Source organism: Centrocercus urophasianus, unplaced genomic scaffold, assembly GCF_019232065.1.
Source record: "Centrocercus urophasianus isolate 14NV4802_14NV808 unplaced genomic scaffold, USGS_Curo_1.0 seq_13, whole genome shotgun sequence".
Lineage (NCBI taxonomy): Eukaryota > Metazoa > Chordata > Aves > Galliformes > Phasianidae > Centrocercus > Centrocercus urophasianus.
Window position 1 is genome coordinate 33,156,699 of NW_024884475.1, and position 18,409 is coordinate 33,175,107.

General features: G+C 38.1%; 1 protein-coding gene across 10 annotated transcripts in view; it reads left to right on the top strand.

Moving 5' to 3' along the window:
• Window positions 1–18,409, top strand: part of ANK2 (ankyrin 2) — a 307,168-nt gene that overhangs the window by 21,574 nt on the left and 267,185 nt on the right. For all 10 annotated transcript variants that reach the window (XM_042811616.1, XM_042811621.1, XM_042811625.1 and 7 more), the window contains exon 2: window positions 3,351–3,409. In XM_042811616.1, coding sequence (XP_042667550.1) covers window positions 3,389–3,409 — 21 coding nt within the window. In that variant the 5' untranslated portion in view covers window positions 3,351–3,388. The remainder of the gene's footprint in view (window positions 1–3,350; window positions 3,410–18,409) is intronic.

The window sequence follows — 18,409 nt, forward strand, 5'->3', positions numbered from 1 at the left end:
AGCCCACAACTGCTGGATGTTCTTAAATGAATGTTCAAGTTAAACTCATGCTTAGCTGCTTTCTTGAATAGGAGCGGATTCAAAATGCACCAATATCACATTTAATCATGTGTATAAGTGCTTTCCAGAATTGGGTTATTATCACAGGTCAAGTTCTAGCCATTTTCCTCAGCTAGAAACAGTGACAACAGCAAAATATCTGGGATGTGGAGAAGTAAGAGCAGTACCAGCCCTCAAGGAAATATGCCTTCAGCATGCCCATGTCTCTGTGGTTTCTGGAAGACTGTATTCAGCACTTCCACTGCTTCTAACTGCTTACATCTTTCCCTCTGAGCTAAATGATTCCTGAATCATTGCCGTCTTGAAAGCCTTAGGTTGCTAAGGTGCAAAATGGAAGATATTACATGAAAGAAAGAGATTCATTATCAGTGTATGAGTCACCTCATTTGGAGTCTGATCGCTATTTCCCATATAAAACATTTTCACTGATAAAAGAGAAATGTACACCTCATTTGAGAGGAATGCTTGTGATCTGCAGCTAAAATGGGCAAAGGACAGCAGAAGTATGTGCACTCTTGCTTGTTGCCCATACTGCTTCTGTTAATTTCAGTTTTTCTGGTATAGCCCCCAGGCAACTGAATCAGTGAAGCACTAAGAAAATGGTGAAGACTTTCCTTACTGAAGTAAGCTTTAGCTGTGGTATTTGAAGTTCAATGCTTTTTTTTTTTTTTTTTTTTTTCTCTCTTTGTATGGGGACACCCTCATGACTTTTTAAACTGAAACAAACAAACAGAAAAACAACCACTGCAAAAATAGTCCCTCAGGTTTCTCTCATCCCTACAAATTATCTGTGGAAAGGATTTTTGGGATAATTATTGCAAATGAGTAGAGGTTCTGTGAAAGCACCTGTGACAAAACAAACAAAAAACCCCGCAAAACAAAACTCTGGCACACTAAACAGTTCTAGTAGATGCCAGTAATAGATTGGATAGTCACTTGAAAGACAAAAGCTCAAAGTAGTACATTTTGAATCTAAGTATATCTTGTAGTACAGTAGCATTCTAAATTTTGCAGTGGCTTTAACCTGGAGAGCTATGAGTTGTAGCTGGAAGTTTCATTTCTCTTGAAAAGCACTGTGTGCTTGCGTATGAGCTAGAGAACCAATACTTCTCTCTGAGAAAGGATAAAAATGAGTTCTGCTGAGGAAAAAGCCACTGTACAAGTTCAGAGGCATCATGGAGAAAGCTGACAGGAGGTGGAAGCAGCAGCTGTGCAGTAGGTGTCTGAGGCTGGCAATGTTTCAAAATCCTCTCTAAAATAGTTAGCTGGAGACAGGCAGAGTTGGTGTTGAGCCTGTACACTCTGTTCAGTGTGAGCACATTACGTGGAAGAATGAGCTCCATCTGACTTGTTTTGGAGAGCTTGGGTGAGCATAACACTGGAAAGGATGGAGTATGAGTTACTGAGGCTCAGAAGTTTGTAATTGAATATGAAAGCTATTTAGTTGTTACAAGATTTGCATACGTTTATCATTCTCAGATTACTGTACTGGCTAACAAAATATCTGAAAAGCCAACATACGTCAAAAATGATAGTATGGATGCAGTATGAAATACTGTCTTTTCAGAATGAGTGCCTGTAGAGATGATGGGTATAAGAACAATGGGTGACGTGTAAGGATGGGAAAAATATGAACTGAGATTCATTTGAAATATCTAGCCATGGATACTTGTGATTGCAGCCCAGCCTTCGCGTGTGGATTATAGGGAGAAACAGACGACATTGCATGCATCTGGGAAAAGGCAATGCTTTCCTGCAGGCATTTCTCACCTGGCTGCTCAGTACTGGGCACGTGCTCCTGGGGAGTGGGTTCTCTTGAGTTCTGCACTTGCACCTGCTTGTTCTGCAGAGATAGTTGAAAGCAAATATAGGAAACCATGTTTCTATGGAAGACAATTGTGGCCTCATCTTTCACATTCTGGGCTGCTGGGTCTAGTTCTGCTACTTGTCTGGGGGCTTAGACACACAGTGTTTTCTGGATACAACACACACCTAGTGTTGCCACAAGTCCTTTCTTTGCTGGGATTTTGCCTCGTAATTCATAAAACCATCACAGTTCTCTCACAAATACATGCTTATTGGACTTTTTCAAGTTTTGATTGTTAGATACCTCTACATTACTTAAGAAAAATCCTGAAAGGTGTGACCCTTGTAAAAAGCAAGGAAGCAAATAAAAACATAATGGAAAAAAAAAAAATTAAGTGCCTTTATTTCACACCTGATTGTATGACTTTTCAAAATAGTGAGTTGGTTTGCAGTGTTGGAGGAGGAATTCTGCTTGGCAAATAACGTGCACAGATCAGCCCATCTCTTCTGTTGTTGCTATTTATTGCTTGCTAGTGTTGTCAAGTACCATTCAAAAGGTCTGTTCTATGCTTTAATTAGAAACAATTTCTAGAACTGCTGTACTGCACAAGTTAACCAAAACTGCTCCTGTTCAGTACAACGAACAACGGAACTACAAAATGGATTTACTTATTTTACCACTTGGACAAATTCCAGTCCCTTGAAATAACTGCAGGTCCCTTCCAGTCCCTGCAATTCTGTGATTAGTAATTAGTTGCTCAGACAGGTGGTAGTTCCAATTGTTGTATGCATTCTTTTTTTTAATCCCCAAAGCTTTGAAGAGCTGTATGAGGAAACACTTTACCATTGCAAAAGGAAACAGATGAAGTGGCTCAAAGTTGCATGAGAGAATAATGACAGAACTGTGAAAGAAATCCAGAGTTAAAACATGGACCTGGAAGAGATTGATGTCCTGAATTCATAGCAGTCTGTCAACTAGAGTCTCGTGGTCTGCTCTGTTCTCTGTTCAAATCCAAGTCGTGTTTTTTTGCCAGTGGTTTTTTAGGAGGTTTCATGAATGTCTGTTGCTGTATCAAAGGTGATGATGGGGTACTAATGCTGAATATTTTAGATTTCAATTACTGCAGCTACAATCACCACTTTTTTTCTCAGAGTAAATGAAACAGAGAAAGCAAATTATCGAGGGCCTCAATAAGCTTTTATTTAAGATCATTTACCGGGGAGGAAAGAAGGAATAATAAGGAAAGAAACTTCTTGAATTCGATTAATGAATGCTTAGCTGAAACAGAAATGAAAACATGTCATCTAAACCAATAATATAAGCAAACCCCATTACCATAATTGTCTTACCTAATTTATAACTACTGAGCATCTGCTGGGGGAGAGTGGACAGTGAAGTTTGGATTCATAATAGCTTTTAGACTATGGAAAATTAATGTATTTTTCCTTTTTTTGTTTTTTTTTGTTTTTTTTTATTTTTTTAGGTAAGTAACTGAATGGGACATGAAGAATTGACGTTTAAATGGCCAGCATGTTGCAAAAGGTATTTCACTTTAGATCGAAGAGAAATTCTTGAATGAGTACATTTAATGACTGCTTGCCTTTTCTGGAAAGTTAAATCTTTTGTTGTTCACTGATTGACCGAAAGAAGTAAAAATCAACAATCTTCATCATGTTTTCCTTAAGTGACATCACATCTGAAATTGGATACTATATTCGTAGTATGCTATATTTTTTACGTACCTAATTCAAATATACCAACCAGATGCTAACTCATTTGGTCATAGTTTGCAGTGTTGTTGAGAATGCAGATGAAGTGTTTGTATTTCTGCACTAGTGGGTCACAGATGACTTCGAGGTAATACGTGTTGTACTGTTCAGTATTGGGAAGTAAACTGTAGACAGGGATAATATGATGAATGGAACATGTAGATATTGTGCTTGAAATCTTTTCTGCTGCAGTCTTCCTCTGAGGTTAGATGAAGTATTGCTAGCTTTTGTGTGAGTTACTGGGGAATCTGTTTTAAATACTGATCTTAATTTGAAAGATAACCTTGAGAAAGCTAGATCAGTATCTGATTTCTAATCAGCCACTGCCTTGCCTGCCAGATGGGCATGTAAGTATGCAAGGACTCGCATTGGGAAGTGCTACCCGTAAATATGCTATTAATTAAGTTCTTGAGCTTTCTTACTACATTTATGCACAAACTTCAAAGCACATCCAGCCATATTTCCTTTGTCATAATTGCTTACCAGTGATTTAGGAAATTATAATTTTTTTATGATTTTTGCTGTCAAATGTGATAGTCTGTAAAATTGTTCAGAAGAGTGTAGGTTGATGGGAAAGCAATGGTTGCATGAAGTGATTCTGTATAATAACTGTTATAGGTGGTACTACAGTTATTTGGTAGCATCTTCCAGAAGGCTGGCTAATTGAAAGGATCTATTATAAAAATGTCAGTACTTATTATTAGTAATTTCTCTACAAACAAAAACCATAGTTAATATTTTTTTTTTAACAGAGAATATAGGCTTTTTGATTAGAGAATGTGTCTAGGATACAGAAAATATCTCAATTTCTGGCCTCAGTAAGACAGAACTGGGATTTAACGCTGAATTTCTCACTTCTGAGATGATTATTATACGACTGTTTTCTGGCTGTTCTGTACTCCTTCCCTAATTTTTGAGTTAAAAATCAAATCTACATTTGATGTAAATAAATAAATAAAGGTGTTCTTAGTGATACATTCAGCTAAAAATTTCTAAGCAGCTTTGCCTTCATAGTACTGGCTATGTAACTGCTAAATCAATTTTTCTGCCCTCCTTTCTTACTTTATTTTCTGCTCACTGTGATTTTACTAACATAGAAATATAATGGTGAAACAAGTGTGAATGAGAAGCAAAACTTTCAGTAATCTGGGAAAACTGGAAGGGAAGGCTGAAGCCCACAGTTCTATCACTGTACTACCATTACTGCTTGGAAATAGGTCATTTGCTTTTCTTGATGTTTCCTACACCTTCCCTAGTGTATGGACTCTGGCTTGGAGGACTGACCGCAGGAATGATAAACTCTGGTGCTTAAAAGTGGTCTCAGGCTTTGCAGAGCTAGGTTTCCCTGTTCGAAGTTGGTATTTTCAATGAGCTGAAATACATCCTGCTTCTGGAAGTGCTTCCCCTTTGATTTCCTGTTTGATTCATAATATAAACTCAAGATTAGTAGTGTAGCAGAGACAGAAAGTACAGTGGAATACCATTTCTTGTTACTGGGATTTTCCTAAGCAAGCACATGCAACTGATAAAAACTAAATAAAAATGAGCCTCAATTAATTGTCCATGAGCTTTATATAGTAAGAGAAAATGTTAGATCTGATGCAATGCTTGTTGCACTGTACCTGCTTTGGTACTCTTAAAACTAATACAGTTTCATATCATGTAGATTTGTCTCATAGTCTATGTTAGGATATGCTGTGGGGAAATGGATGTAATGATGTGAAAAGATGAAGTTAGTGATTTGTTTCAGGCAATTTAGTTTATTACATTTGACATGTTATCAGGTCTCTGAAGCTTCCTTTTGGAAACATGTCACATCCTGCTTTCTTAATGATCATCCGCAGTCATTATTCATTCTAGTCAGGTGCTTTCTATCGGAAGCTAGCAGAGGCTTTCTGCCGTTGCTGAATACAAAAATTACTTTGGATTATTAATTGCATAAAAATAATTTTATATTACATCTTTGGAAGTGTCTAGGGATGATCTCAGTAAGGTAGGCATTGTTCAAAATGCGAGTTGTATGCTTAATCCTTATTTCAAGCAATGTACTGAATTGTTTCCTGAAGTATGCAGGCACTCCATTTCCCCATTTTTGTCTGTTAGGTTGTATTTTTTTGTCGATTAAGCCACATATGCTTATATCAATAAAGCACTTAGAGTTTAAGCTCTAAGATTGTACAGCATGCTTAGGTAAATGCCAAACAGCATGCTGAGGTCAGGAATTGCCCAGAAAAGGTGACAGTTCTCTGAGATCTCAGAATGCCACTGTTCTCTGGTAATCTTGTCTTGCCTCTTACAAGCCAGAATTTTATTTTATGACTATGAGCTACCAGTGTTCACAGTGATTACCTTGTGCTACCCTGTGCCTTTATACCATTGGAAGAAAGTGGTATTTTTTTCTCAGCAAGACACTAAGGACTCAGCAATCATAGAGCTGTATTTCTTTTTGTGACATCACAGAACAAAATGGGTTAATTTGCTGTTGGGTGGTTACAAGGTGTTGTGCAGTTGGGAAATGCTGCTTTGTCTTTTCAAGATTATAATAAAATTTAGTGAGTTTATGGCATGTGCCAGGCTACATATCCATGGCCTTCTGTGGAGCCAGACAGAGAAAGAGGCTACAAATAGAAAACTATTCTATTATGACTTGTGCTCCTTCTGAAGCAAAATTGAGACGAAGGATAGAAGTATTCTTATTATGTCCCTAGTGTGAAATTATTGAGGGAAAACAAGTCTATTCATCCACTAAAGTTGAACTTGAAAGTTTTAGAACTATCACTTGTAGATTCCTTTTGCTAAACTAATATTAATTCTTTAACTAATGTACTAATCCCTATTGCTAAACAAACCAACTTATGTCAAATGGATCAGCAGATCTCAGTGGAGTGGCCTGCTCTGCAGGCAAACATAGAGCTTAGGAGGCGATGGAAAACTTGTGGTGCCTGCACGTCAACTTCAAAATGAAGCAAAATGCCATGTGTAGTTTTAAAAATTAGATTCTAGTTGGGGGGTGAGGGGAGAGAAGGAAAGGTGCCCTGGCAAGTGGGGGAAAAATGAGCGAAAAAACTTTTTTTCCCAAGAGGATCTGTATTCTAGATACAATTGCATAGAGGATTGCTGTTCTCTTAATTGTTTGCATCTGCAAATAATTCTCATACAGCTGAGCAGTGATGCTGGAAAGCAGGTGAATTATTGAGTAGAATTTACCTTTACTGGTTTTAACTTTTTCTAGATCCATATCTAGTCTTACAGATTGCAGACTTTGTGGGTGGGTCAGCAATAGTGCAAATTTCCAGACAGTCAAATTTCTGCTGAAGGAGCTTTCCTGGATTCCTGAACCTGTGTTTAGGTTATGTTTGATGCATCTTTGTTGACTTTTGCAGCATCTGGCAAATTTCATAGTTTGATGTCTGTGCCATAAACTTTCAAAGGATTAGAGTTTTTTTTGTTAAACTCTGAAATACTGGAATGCTTGGCAATTTGCTTTTCTGTTCAATGCATAGGATTCTGAAGAATGTCAGGATAATAAGAGTATAGAAAACTATTAGCAGTGTAGTGTCATTGTTTTGGGTAAATAACATGCTTGTTGGATTCACTTCCTATGGAACTAAAGGTGGCTCTGAGTGCTGAAGTCATCTACCCTCAATACAGATCTCAAATTTTGTAATAGGAGCAAAGGAAATATAGGATTTAATCTACTGTTATACATCCACCTGATTTAGTTGATTTGGGGAGGAGCTGTATAACATGTAATCTATTTAAAACTATCTTATTGGTTAGTCCTAATGACGAAACTTACAAGCCCAGGGGAATATTTAGTTTACTGAAATGACTACAGAATTGAATATTATACTGTATTTTGGAATGCTTAGAACTGGTTTCACCTTGAAAATTTTCTTGATTAACTGTCATCTCCATTGAGACACTTCTGTATTTATGTGTTATGGGATGACTTAGTCATAGGAGCTCAGTTACAAACAAGTTTCATCCTCAAACCGTGAAGACTTTAGCATCACTCTGCTTCTCACTAGGACTGGTATTACATCAAGTAATGGTTATGTGTACGTTAAGAAGACGAGGAAAGGCAACTTGTTTTTCCCACAGAATGCAAATAACTGATATTCTTTCTAAATACTTCTGATTCTGAGGTGACCTCTAAGCCAAGTTGTCTCTGAGAATTTGCTTACTTGATTGTGTTAAATGCACTATTGGTGGTATTTTCCTTCAGATAATTTAATTGTCATTTTTGTGGAAAAGGCTGTGAGTGGAGGACGTGCACATTAGTATTCAGGCACCCGGAGTGAATAATAGAAGTTCTAGAACTGACACAATTTCGTGTCTGTACCTCATCTCTTGTTTTAATTTTCTCCCTGAAAAAGGGATGCAGTGCTTCAAGATTTCTTGTTTGTTAGTACTAGTTAAATTGCATCACCTGTTATATATCTCAAATGGCTGTATGCACAGACATAAAGCAGTGATAGTTTTGACTGTTATTCATCCTTTTCTTACTTTCTCATCTTTCTTCTTACAGCTGCATTGCTGTAGCTTAACTTCTACTTTTCTGCAGTGTTTCAAAATGGTACAAGATATTATATATCCTGTCTAGACAGTCACAATTTTAAGTCACTGTGTATAATCTTCCTGTTTTAATTTTCCAAGGAACAGATTTTTTTTTTTTTTTTTTTTTAAATAGCATTTTGCATTAAATGGTACTTTTGTTGGCAGCTTAAAGGGAAACAAAAGTTGGAAGGGGCATGATGAATAAATTACCCTTTGACTTTAAGAGTGTTCCTTGAAAATAATGTTGACATGGTGTATGGTGAGTTTGCACTGCTTTTTGCCTTGTTGCATTTCTTTAAAGGTATGTAGGAGATTCATTTTCTTCATGATTAATTGAATCCAGCATGGATCTGGCCTGAGTTACAAAATGTATTTTTATCATAACCAAAATGAGTAAGGGAAGGAGTTGTGGTTATTTTCTTTTGATCTTCTTGGGATCTTTGACTCCAAAATGGGAGAAATTCCGGAAAGCCTGTGAAGATTTCGGTGTTTTACTTACGCTATAGATGTCTATGTGGAATGTTTAGATGCAGGGACAATTAGCAGCAAAGCTACATAGCTGAAGAGAGACTTGCCCCTCACAAATGGAAGTTAATGAGCCATGAAGGCTTCAGATAATTACTGGTTGCCTTCTCCATTTTGCAAAACACTGTGTATGTGCCAGTCTCTGTGCGGGGGAGGAGGGAATTAACTAAAAAAAAAAAAGTTTTTAAGTGGGCAGATCTGAATGATATTTTATGGAGTGAGAGTTGAAAACTAAACTTTCTGCAAATGCTCAGACAAGTTAAGCAAGTATCTGTAGCTTTTAAGTGTTTGACATTTCCTTTGTATTTAAATGGCAGAGAGCTGACTGAACAGATCCTACATTCATATCATAGTGTTCATTCAACAATGCTTCTTTTTAAAATACTTGAAGCACTGAATTGATGAGCTTGGTAAGTTTAGCTGGGGTAATCCCTGGTGTCTTCTGGAGGGTACAATTCAACCATTTTATCTTGCTCTTGTCTCCAGTTGGTCTACTTTGCAGCTAGGCAGAATCTTCTAGGAGGCAACACTGTCTTCTGCCTGGTATATAAACTGTTGACTGAGAAAAGCTGGAATATGGGTAAGAATTTTCAATAAAACATAATTGAAGAATACTATTACCTCTGGTTGTCTCCATCCATATTCCAGTGGCACAGCTGCAAATGGGTCTGAGATATGATGACACTTGTCAGGATTTCGCATACCAGCAACAATGTATGGTGTTTGAAGTCATTCTTTTAAGCCTGTGCTTAAGATGTTAGATGTATTCATGTGCTGCAGGACTCTTTGGTCTTTAAGTGCCACTTTTAAAAATTCATACCTAATCTGCTGATTTAAATGCTTCACCAGTTCTCTAAAGGTTTGTTTGTTTGTTACATTTCAAGGGCTAAAGTAAAACCATTAGAACTGAAGTTTGCATTGGGTATTTGTCAATAGTGGAAAGTTTTCCAGTGGCACGTATTAGGATAAACTATACTGCAGTCTCGTCACTCGTTTTGCTGCAATGGATAGGCTTCTGTTCTTCACAAAGAATCAGTAGCATACAGTTACACCTCCTTTTTGAAATGTTGGCTTCCCTAGACTCCTCTATATAGGTATGAAATAATAACTTTAAAATATCATCCCTCAAAACTTCTCTATTTAAAGTGAGCAGGCTGAGGTAACCAATTATTGCCTCCAGTGTGTGCCTCAGGTGTGAAAGTGTTTAACAAACATTAAACATAAGCAATCAGTTTGCTCCCTCATTAAATCTATTCCTCAGTTTTGGGTGGGCAGGGGCAGTAATGGTAGAGATAGGTATATGTTACATATATTTTTAAAGTGACTGCAACCCTGCAGGTAACTTGCGTGGTTTGCAGACCTGCATTGCAGCAGAGATGGAAATGGAGAAGCAGAGTAAGTAGTTGCTATTTTATTTGCGTATTTGGAGTCTTTTAGCTAGAGAAGCTGATGAGAGATGGGCTGCCTCATCATCTGGTCTTGTTTTGCTCAGACTCTAATGTCACAGTAATTCGTCTCATTAATTTGTATCCATGAGAACAGATTATGATCTGCTGTTACGGGAACTGTATTAATGATAAAGGTCATAAAAATAACAAGGAAGTGTTGTATCATAAACATCAAAGCAGTACAAATAGCATTTTCCCCAAACACTTTCAATTAAAAAAAAAAGGAAATCTGTGTGTGTGTGTGTGTGTGTGTGTGTGTGTGTGTGTGTGCGCGTGCATGGGTTGCTTTAAAGTGTAGTGCGTCTGAATGCATGCTGAATAAAACAAAGATCCTACTCATGAATCTCAGATTAGCAAGCACATAAATGAATCTATAAATTCTCCAGGGGGACTCAGCCGATGTAGCTAATTTCACTCAAAACTCTTGGATAATATCCTGCACAGTAATTTGCAATAGACTTTCTGCTACATTTTAGCTTTTTGCTCTAGCAGTTAGACACGAATGTCCATTTCTTAGATGGAAAAATGGTACTTTGTTAGAATCATTAAGGTCGGAAAAGGTTGCTGAGATCATTTGGTCCAACCATCATCTGTGCCTATTAAACAAGGTCCCTCAATGCCGCATCCACACAGTTCTTGAACACCTCCAGGGACGATGATTCCACCACCTCCCTGAGCAGCCTGTTCCAGTACCTCACTACTTTTTCTGAGAAGAAATTCTTCCTAATACCCAATCCAAATCTCCCCTGGCTCCTTTCTAAGAAGCCTGCTTGCATTTTGTTGTAGAAGAATAAGAGATTTCAAAATTAATATGTACAGTGGAATAAAAACCTGAGTAGTGTGTTTTGTGAATGATGTCCAGCTCAGGTTGGTAGTTATGGGGTTACTGGGAATGAGGCTGAAAAACCTACAGCTGAGTGTTATGACTGGAGAAATCCCTTTGTGGATAAACACGAGGTAATATTTGCTGGAAGAAGTTGCTGGAGTTCAAAGTTGGTAACTGAGGAAGTCAGTTAATGACTTTTAGACTACGCCATTAATCTTTCAAAGCTTTTAAGGCTGAGTAGCATCTGGAAAAGCTGCATACTGGTTTAGCTTAAGAATTGGACAAACACTAAAACAGAAGTCAGTTGTAGGATCCTCTAGAAATGGTTAACTTTGGAAACCTGACCTAAAACTAGAAACACTGTACTAGAAACAATAACAGAAGCAGCCCAAGGAAAACTAGTGCCGTCAAGAAGAGAGCACAGTGGTCTTCCTAGAAAATGAAGAACTGGTGGTTGTTGGTAGTGCTAGGTGGCAGTCCTGAATTGTAAATGCACTGCTAACTGATGAACAGTTGCTTGCCTCACTCTTCAGGCAGTCTGTAAACAATGAAATAAACTTTGGACTTTCAGATGGTAACTGCATTTGTCATCTGTAAAAGTTGCATGTGAAGATCAAGTCCATGTTTCTCAGTGTTTTCTCAACAGTAGCCACAGCCTGGTGCTTGAGGAAGAATTATGGTAGGGCAAGTGTTTCTGACAGTTCTCCTTAATAATCTCCTGAACTCCAACAGATTTCAGCTCGAGATTTCCTGAGCTGGATGTTATCTCTGTATTTAATAACCTTCAAGTGATTTCTTTCATAGAACTGTTCAGCCTCTGAACTCTATCCACCTCCCTAAATTAAGGGAATTCCTGAGACCATCTCTATTCCAGCCCTCTAGGGTGGGAAATGGGAAATTTGCTGTTCTAGGATAAAGGACATCTTAAATTCAGGGAGGGAACATATAAAACTGGAAAAGATTTTTTTTTTTTTTTTTTTAGAAGTCTCATTTTGATCTTGTTTTTGAAAAAACAAAAAACAAAAAACTTTTGCTTTAATTACAATTTGGAGAAATTATGAAAACAAACAGCTGTGTTGATGTACTAGCATGATAGCAATTATAGACGGAAGCAAAATCCCATCTGACCTGCTGAGCTGCACTACATCCTCAATATTAACAGTGCAAATGTAGTACTGCAGCTTTTGTCTGTGTGAAATGTTTGATGTTTTCTAGCTCTCCTTGACAATGCTGTAGTAGCATTAGAAATTGCAGGCACGCTATTTAGACACCCTGTGGATTTGTGACCTCTTCTAGCAAAACAGCTATGCCAGTGTCAGTTCAGAAAACAAAACAAACAAGAAAGCCACTTGTTTTGACACAAAATGTCACCAATAAACCTATATAGTAAAGCAAATATTTCCAAAAGATATCTATATGTGACACCAGGAATTCAAGTGATATCTTCAGCCCTTGAAAGGTACTGTTATAAATAGTATCTTTGCATAAGTATCCTGTTGATCTGAAAGTGTGCACCCAGCTGCAGTGAAGTTTCATTTACCTTGGTACATATATTAAGTATAGATTGGCAGTTCTTTTCCTACTGTTCCAGTAAGATGTGTGCTATCAATCTTTAGGATGTGCCTTCAAAGATGAGTGGCTTTCTCCAAATATATATATCAGTGTGGGTTTATTTAAAGCTCAGTATACAAGTGCATGTGTCAAGGGGAAGCCAAGCTATTTATAAGGGACTTGAGTGCAGTGTTTCTCTGATAAAGGCCAGTGTTCTGGAATGAAGGTTAAATGGCAATGACGATTCCCTGCCAACCTGTCAGAATTGGGCTCATGCAATTTTGTCACTAAGCCAGACAAGAAGCCAGGATCAGAAATAGCTTCTGTGGGTTGGTTGTGGTGTGGGCAGTTTATTTTATTTTTTTTTTTTTAAATCAGTAGAACAGTCAGGAATGAAGAGAGTAGTAAGTATTTTTTGTCGTGCAATGCGGCTTTCCCTCTAACTTTTTATAATCATTGTTTTTAGAATATCTAATACTTAATGATTTGTCTCCTGTGTTAGATTTTAGTTGCTTTGTCTAGCTCAGTACTAATAAATTATTTATTTTTAAACACACTGTACTATTTTAGTAAAGTGTCTAGTAATAAAATTACCTGCTGGTAAGAGGATCTTTGTCCCATCTGTATACGGTGTGTTTTGTTCGCTTTTGTGACTCCTGAATCTCAAATGAAGAAGTGTTTACTATTTTGGAAGGACTTTCAGCTGTGTAATGAGAATGTGGTTTTGGAACTGCCCATCTGTGTGAACCATTTTGTATGAATAATTTGTTCTGACTTCCCAGTCATTGCATATTAACTTTTTATTTTACTTAAATGGGGATTTTAGGTCTTTATTACATGGGAGGCACAAAGGAAAAAAGGAAAAGATGAAGATATTTCATTGATCGTGAAATTGGAAAGCTAGATTCATTCACACAGTGTGAATGTATAGAACAATTCCAGGGTAAGATGGACCATATCTGAGGAACGATATTGATTTACAGCAGCTGCCCCCAGCTCCCTCAATGTCTCAGAAATTTGACATGCCAATGCATGAACTATAGCGAGGCAGAGCACTGCAGTGGGGGTGGTGGCAACCTCGTGTTGAAGATGCCGTGTATCTGAGTGCTCAGTTGAGATTCAGTGAGCTAAAGCTGTTTCATATGTTCACTTTCCATCCAACATTTGCTCCACATGTTTTATTGTGCATTTTGAATGGTGGATTTATGAGCTCTGTATTGACATTAAAGTATTTTTTTTTTTAAGATTTCGGGTATATTAGGCAGGCAGATACCAATGCACTTAGGCCTTCACAGTCATTCCAAATCTGAATTGAGGATCCTGATCTCTTTGCCACCGTGATAACTTTGGGCAACACTGTATTTAAATCTGGTCGGCTTTTATGGTGGCAAGTAACTTTTTATTTGTATTTGCTTAGTTGTATTTTCTTAAACCCGATCTATTACAGTGGTATAGAGAAGACAAACCATCTAGGAATGGATTTGCTTGTGGGATCCTTTTAGTGTTGGATGATCAATAACCAAAGCCTCCTAACATTATTTATAGCTTTGGTATTCACACAAATCTCCATTTGGCAGTACTGGGGTGCCAACATCCTTACAGACCATTGAAGTCTTTTCTAGAAATATTTACAGGACATGTTTTAATCGCTGTATGGCTGCGAAAACCGTTGGTTCCTGTAAATAATAAAACGAGTTGGATGCCCCACTGAGCATCAGTCCCCAGCCTGAGATGATTGGTGGTGGGATCTAGGAGCTGACAGTCATCAGTAGTAGTCACTTCTGATTGAGGAGTGAAGCTATCCCTATGCTTTTTGTCTTAGTCCTCTTCACCTGTGCTGCTTTCACATGTGGCCCCTGGATGTCCTGCTGTGGACTGCACAGAATAGGATGTGGGAGCTGCAGTGCGACTGTGGTGAGACGTGTAGATGTGTAACTAAGATACTTGGCTTCTGGTTCAGGGGATTTATGACGTTAGGAAGTATGTAATCAGCTGACATAATTAGTGCTCTGGCATTAATTCTTACCCAAAAGAAATGTAGCCACAAGAAATCCATGCCTAAATCATTACAGTTTTGGTGGAGGTGTATGACCTATGTGTGTGCATCTTCTCTGGTGGCGGCAAGCATTTAATTCAAAGTAAAATCAGATGCAGGTATTGGTTCGGTGCTCTGTTGCCACCTTCTGCTCACATGTCTTTCCACAGCACTCTTGTGGCACTGCGATAGGTTGCACAGGGGACTCATATCAGAGATTTGACACTTGATTACACAGCGCTTTAAAGAAGCACTGCCAGAAGGAAATGTCAGTTCCTCTTCTGAATTCTTGAATGCAAAGCCTTGTTTAAATAGTACAAGGAAAATGTCTTCTCTAGTAAAATGAAAGGTAGTTGTAATCATTTTGAAAGCTAAGATTTTAAGCTGTTTTTCTGATACTGAGTAGCTTGGGCTGACTGGTTTACTTCAGAACCCTCAAAAACAGCAAACTGAGCCAGGCAGCACTTGTGTATCACGTTGTGAATCACAGAATTGGAGATTAAGTTAAACCTTAAGATGACTTTTTTTTTTTTTTTTTTTAACAGGAAACAGAAACAATTGTAGGAGTAGTACTGTCTGCTTAAAGAATTCTGACTTGTTTTGGAGATTTTCACTTAGTGGTCTCTGGAAAGCATACTCTGAATGTTTACTCTGCCATCACTTAAGGCTAATTTTACAGTCCCAAACATGGGCTGCTCCATCAGGAGCACTGTTTGAGCAGACTGAAATAAAAAATACTGTCTGCTTCATGATGTGATTCGTAAAAAACTGTCCTCTTTAACATGCTGCAAATAATGTGCAATTTATATTGTAGCCAAAAGGCATATCAATTCTCTACTAGAATTCCTGATAAAGAGAGAACAGAGGAAACGTGATGTTGTTCTTAATTAATTGTTTTTAGTTGGGAGAATAGGATGGGAAGAGTAGCTGCCTTGAAACAACTTCCTAGACCCTGAGATCCACAAAGAAATGGAAATAAATGTATTTTACGTACTAGTTTCTTCTTTTCCCCCTCTTCTGGCATGTCTTACTTTTTTGGATAATCCAAGTCCCTGCTCAAAAAGGTAAGCTTTCCTTGTTGGGGAGCTCTACTGTATGGTTTCTCAAAGAGTGAGTTGTATTGCATGTGCCTGGGCTCACAGTGGGAGCACTCCTATTGAGCTCTCATCATCCTCCAACCCTTCAGTTAACTTCAGCACAAGCTGGTACTCCACGTTCCTTTTTTCTTTTGCCTCATTTTCCCTAACTACCAGGCAGCTGTGCCCCCTTCCTTCCTTGTCAGTGCTTAGCTTTTGGCAAAGACTTTCTGCTTCTTGTAGCACGTGAGACTCTTTATAATCTTTTGTCACTGCCTTTTGTTTATTTTGTATTTATCTTCACTATATTAACCCAGCATGAGACAAAACCTTTTTCTTGCCCAGGATTGTTGCCTATAGGGTGCTACTGAGCTGATCTGATGCTGTTATCAGACTTCTCTGTAGCTCTTGCCACAAGGGAGAAAAGCATTAGCAGTCCAAATGAGCAGACTCATTGCTGCTTTGAAGATGTATATCTAGTCAAATAGAAGTATTTATAAGAACTGCTTATGTTATTGCCTGTCAGCATAACTTCCCAAGTAAGTTTCTCCGCTATCTCTTCAAATCCTTCCTGGTGACTGTGACAAAACTAAATATAAATTGTTGCTGATGAGAGAAGAAATAAAGTGCTGCATTATAAACCTGGGTTGATGCCCAGTGAGGTCCAGCTGAGTACTCAGTGGGAAGTTGGTTAGATGTGTGCCAGGTAAATGGATTGCTGTTGAGGGGTACTGCCACTGGGGTGCAGCAGCCTAGTAAGCAATTTTCCTTTCCTCATTCTGCGTGTAGGAGTTCATAGTTTTTCTGCAGCACAGTTTCACATCTGTTGGCTCTAAGTCTTGCCCTAAGGCATTTTGCTGGTTTCTCACTGCCTGTGTTTGTAAGTCGGGAGTGTCCCATTCTAAATGTGAGGAATTAAGGCTGTTTTCTAGGATACGCCAAACCAACAACTGTCAGAACATTCATCTTATTTGAGGATGCTTAAACTCTCAGATCACAAATTCTTTGTGATCATCTTAACATAAGAACTGATAGCAGCAATAAGAAAATCTTGGCCACTGCCTTTTCAGATACAGGAGGAATGTATCCAGTATCCGTGCAGTGATCTCAGACTGAGTTTTTGGCAATTCCTCTTGGAGTTCAAAAGCAGTCGTTTAGACAAGTTAGCAAAAGAATCAATACAGGGCTATCCTTAATCTTTGATTTTACAAATAACATGGGTATTTGTAGAAAACCAAAGCAGCTCGATAGCCACAGAAAAGACTCATCGCTCCTCTTCCTGCATGAATGGAGCTGCAGTTGTTGCAGCTGTCGGTTTTCCCTGATGTGGTTGAGGCTTCACTTGCATGTCCTGGTGCTGGGGAAGAGTGGTGTTTTTCCGTCAGTGCTTAAAGGCGCAGGGCAGGGAGGTGGGAAGGAGTATGTGCAGCAATGCAAGGCAATTATAGCACCTTTTACTAGGATAGAAGTACACTTCTAAACGTATTCATGAAGATTTAATTTAGAAAGTGATATGGAAAAAATTGGCTCACCCTTTCCAAGGACTGGTGGAATCCCAAAAAGGGTGCAGTCTCCAAATAGGTATGCTGTTCCCTTGGCTGTTAGCCCTTAAATGAAGGTAAGGAGGGATGGACTCTTCCAGTTATTCAGTTGCATTGCTTGCACCTGTGCTCCCTGGGTTAGCCATGTCTTCTCACCCGGTGCTCAACCATTGGCTCAGTCAATGATCTAGCAATTCCTGTGCAGAGAGAGAACACTGAGTAGAAGGCAGCAGAACCACAAAAATTTGAAGGTGCATTTTCTTGAGCAATGTTGTGTTGTATTTAAAATAAGGAATATTGCTTAGTTTTGTAGTACAAGTGGGATTTTTGAGGTTTAAGTGCTAATTCAAGAACAAAAGATTATATATTATCTGTATTGAGACAGATAACAGCTCTGTAGCTAAACAGCGCATGGGCATGTGCACCCACATACATGCAGTGGCATATGTATACATTATCAATATAATATACACTATCTTAAATATTCATTCATGAATTAGTCCTTTTGGGTGGGCATGGTTATACCTCTTTCAGCCTCACCATTATGGAACTGTTCTTATTTGAAGGAAGCATCTGAAAGAGGAAAATGGCAGTTCATTTACAGTGCCTGTGAAATGATCCTACCTGTTGAAGCTCACTGATTTAGTGTGTGTTTTGTAGGATCTGACATGACAGGATGAAGGCAGAGTAATTAGGCTGCTGAACATTTCATTGGTGCAATAAGAGCATACTGTCTGGCTGAAAGGAGAGATGTATTCAGTTTTGTGGGTTTTTATTCTTTTCTGTGTATTTTCACTTAAGGTTAAAAAAAAAAAAAAGCCTGAAAAGAGGAGAAGTGTTATAATTTCAATAGTAATTACAGTAACATAAGACAAGTAATATGCTTCTCAAATTATTATGTGTCACTGAGTATTTATCCATTTGCTCAGCTATTCAACTTGTTTATTGTTAGCGAATAGTTTTAGCAGTATTCATTTATTTTTCAAGGGCTGCCCTTTTTGTTTTTCACTGATTTCCTTGTTGGGACATTTAAGTTTGGTATTTCCTGAGTTTCCTAACTTTGGTTGCTTTGTTTTCATCTAAAGTTCACTAAGTAACAACCTCTTAAGTATCGCTACGTGATGTGTTTCCTGGTAAATCATATTCTTAGTACTTAAGGACTGCAAATTAGATTGAGGCTATCAAAAAAATGTAAAATATCCAAGGAATCA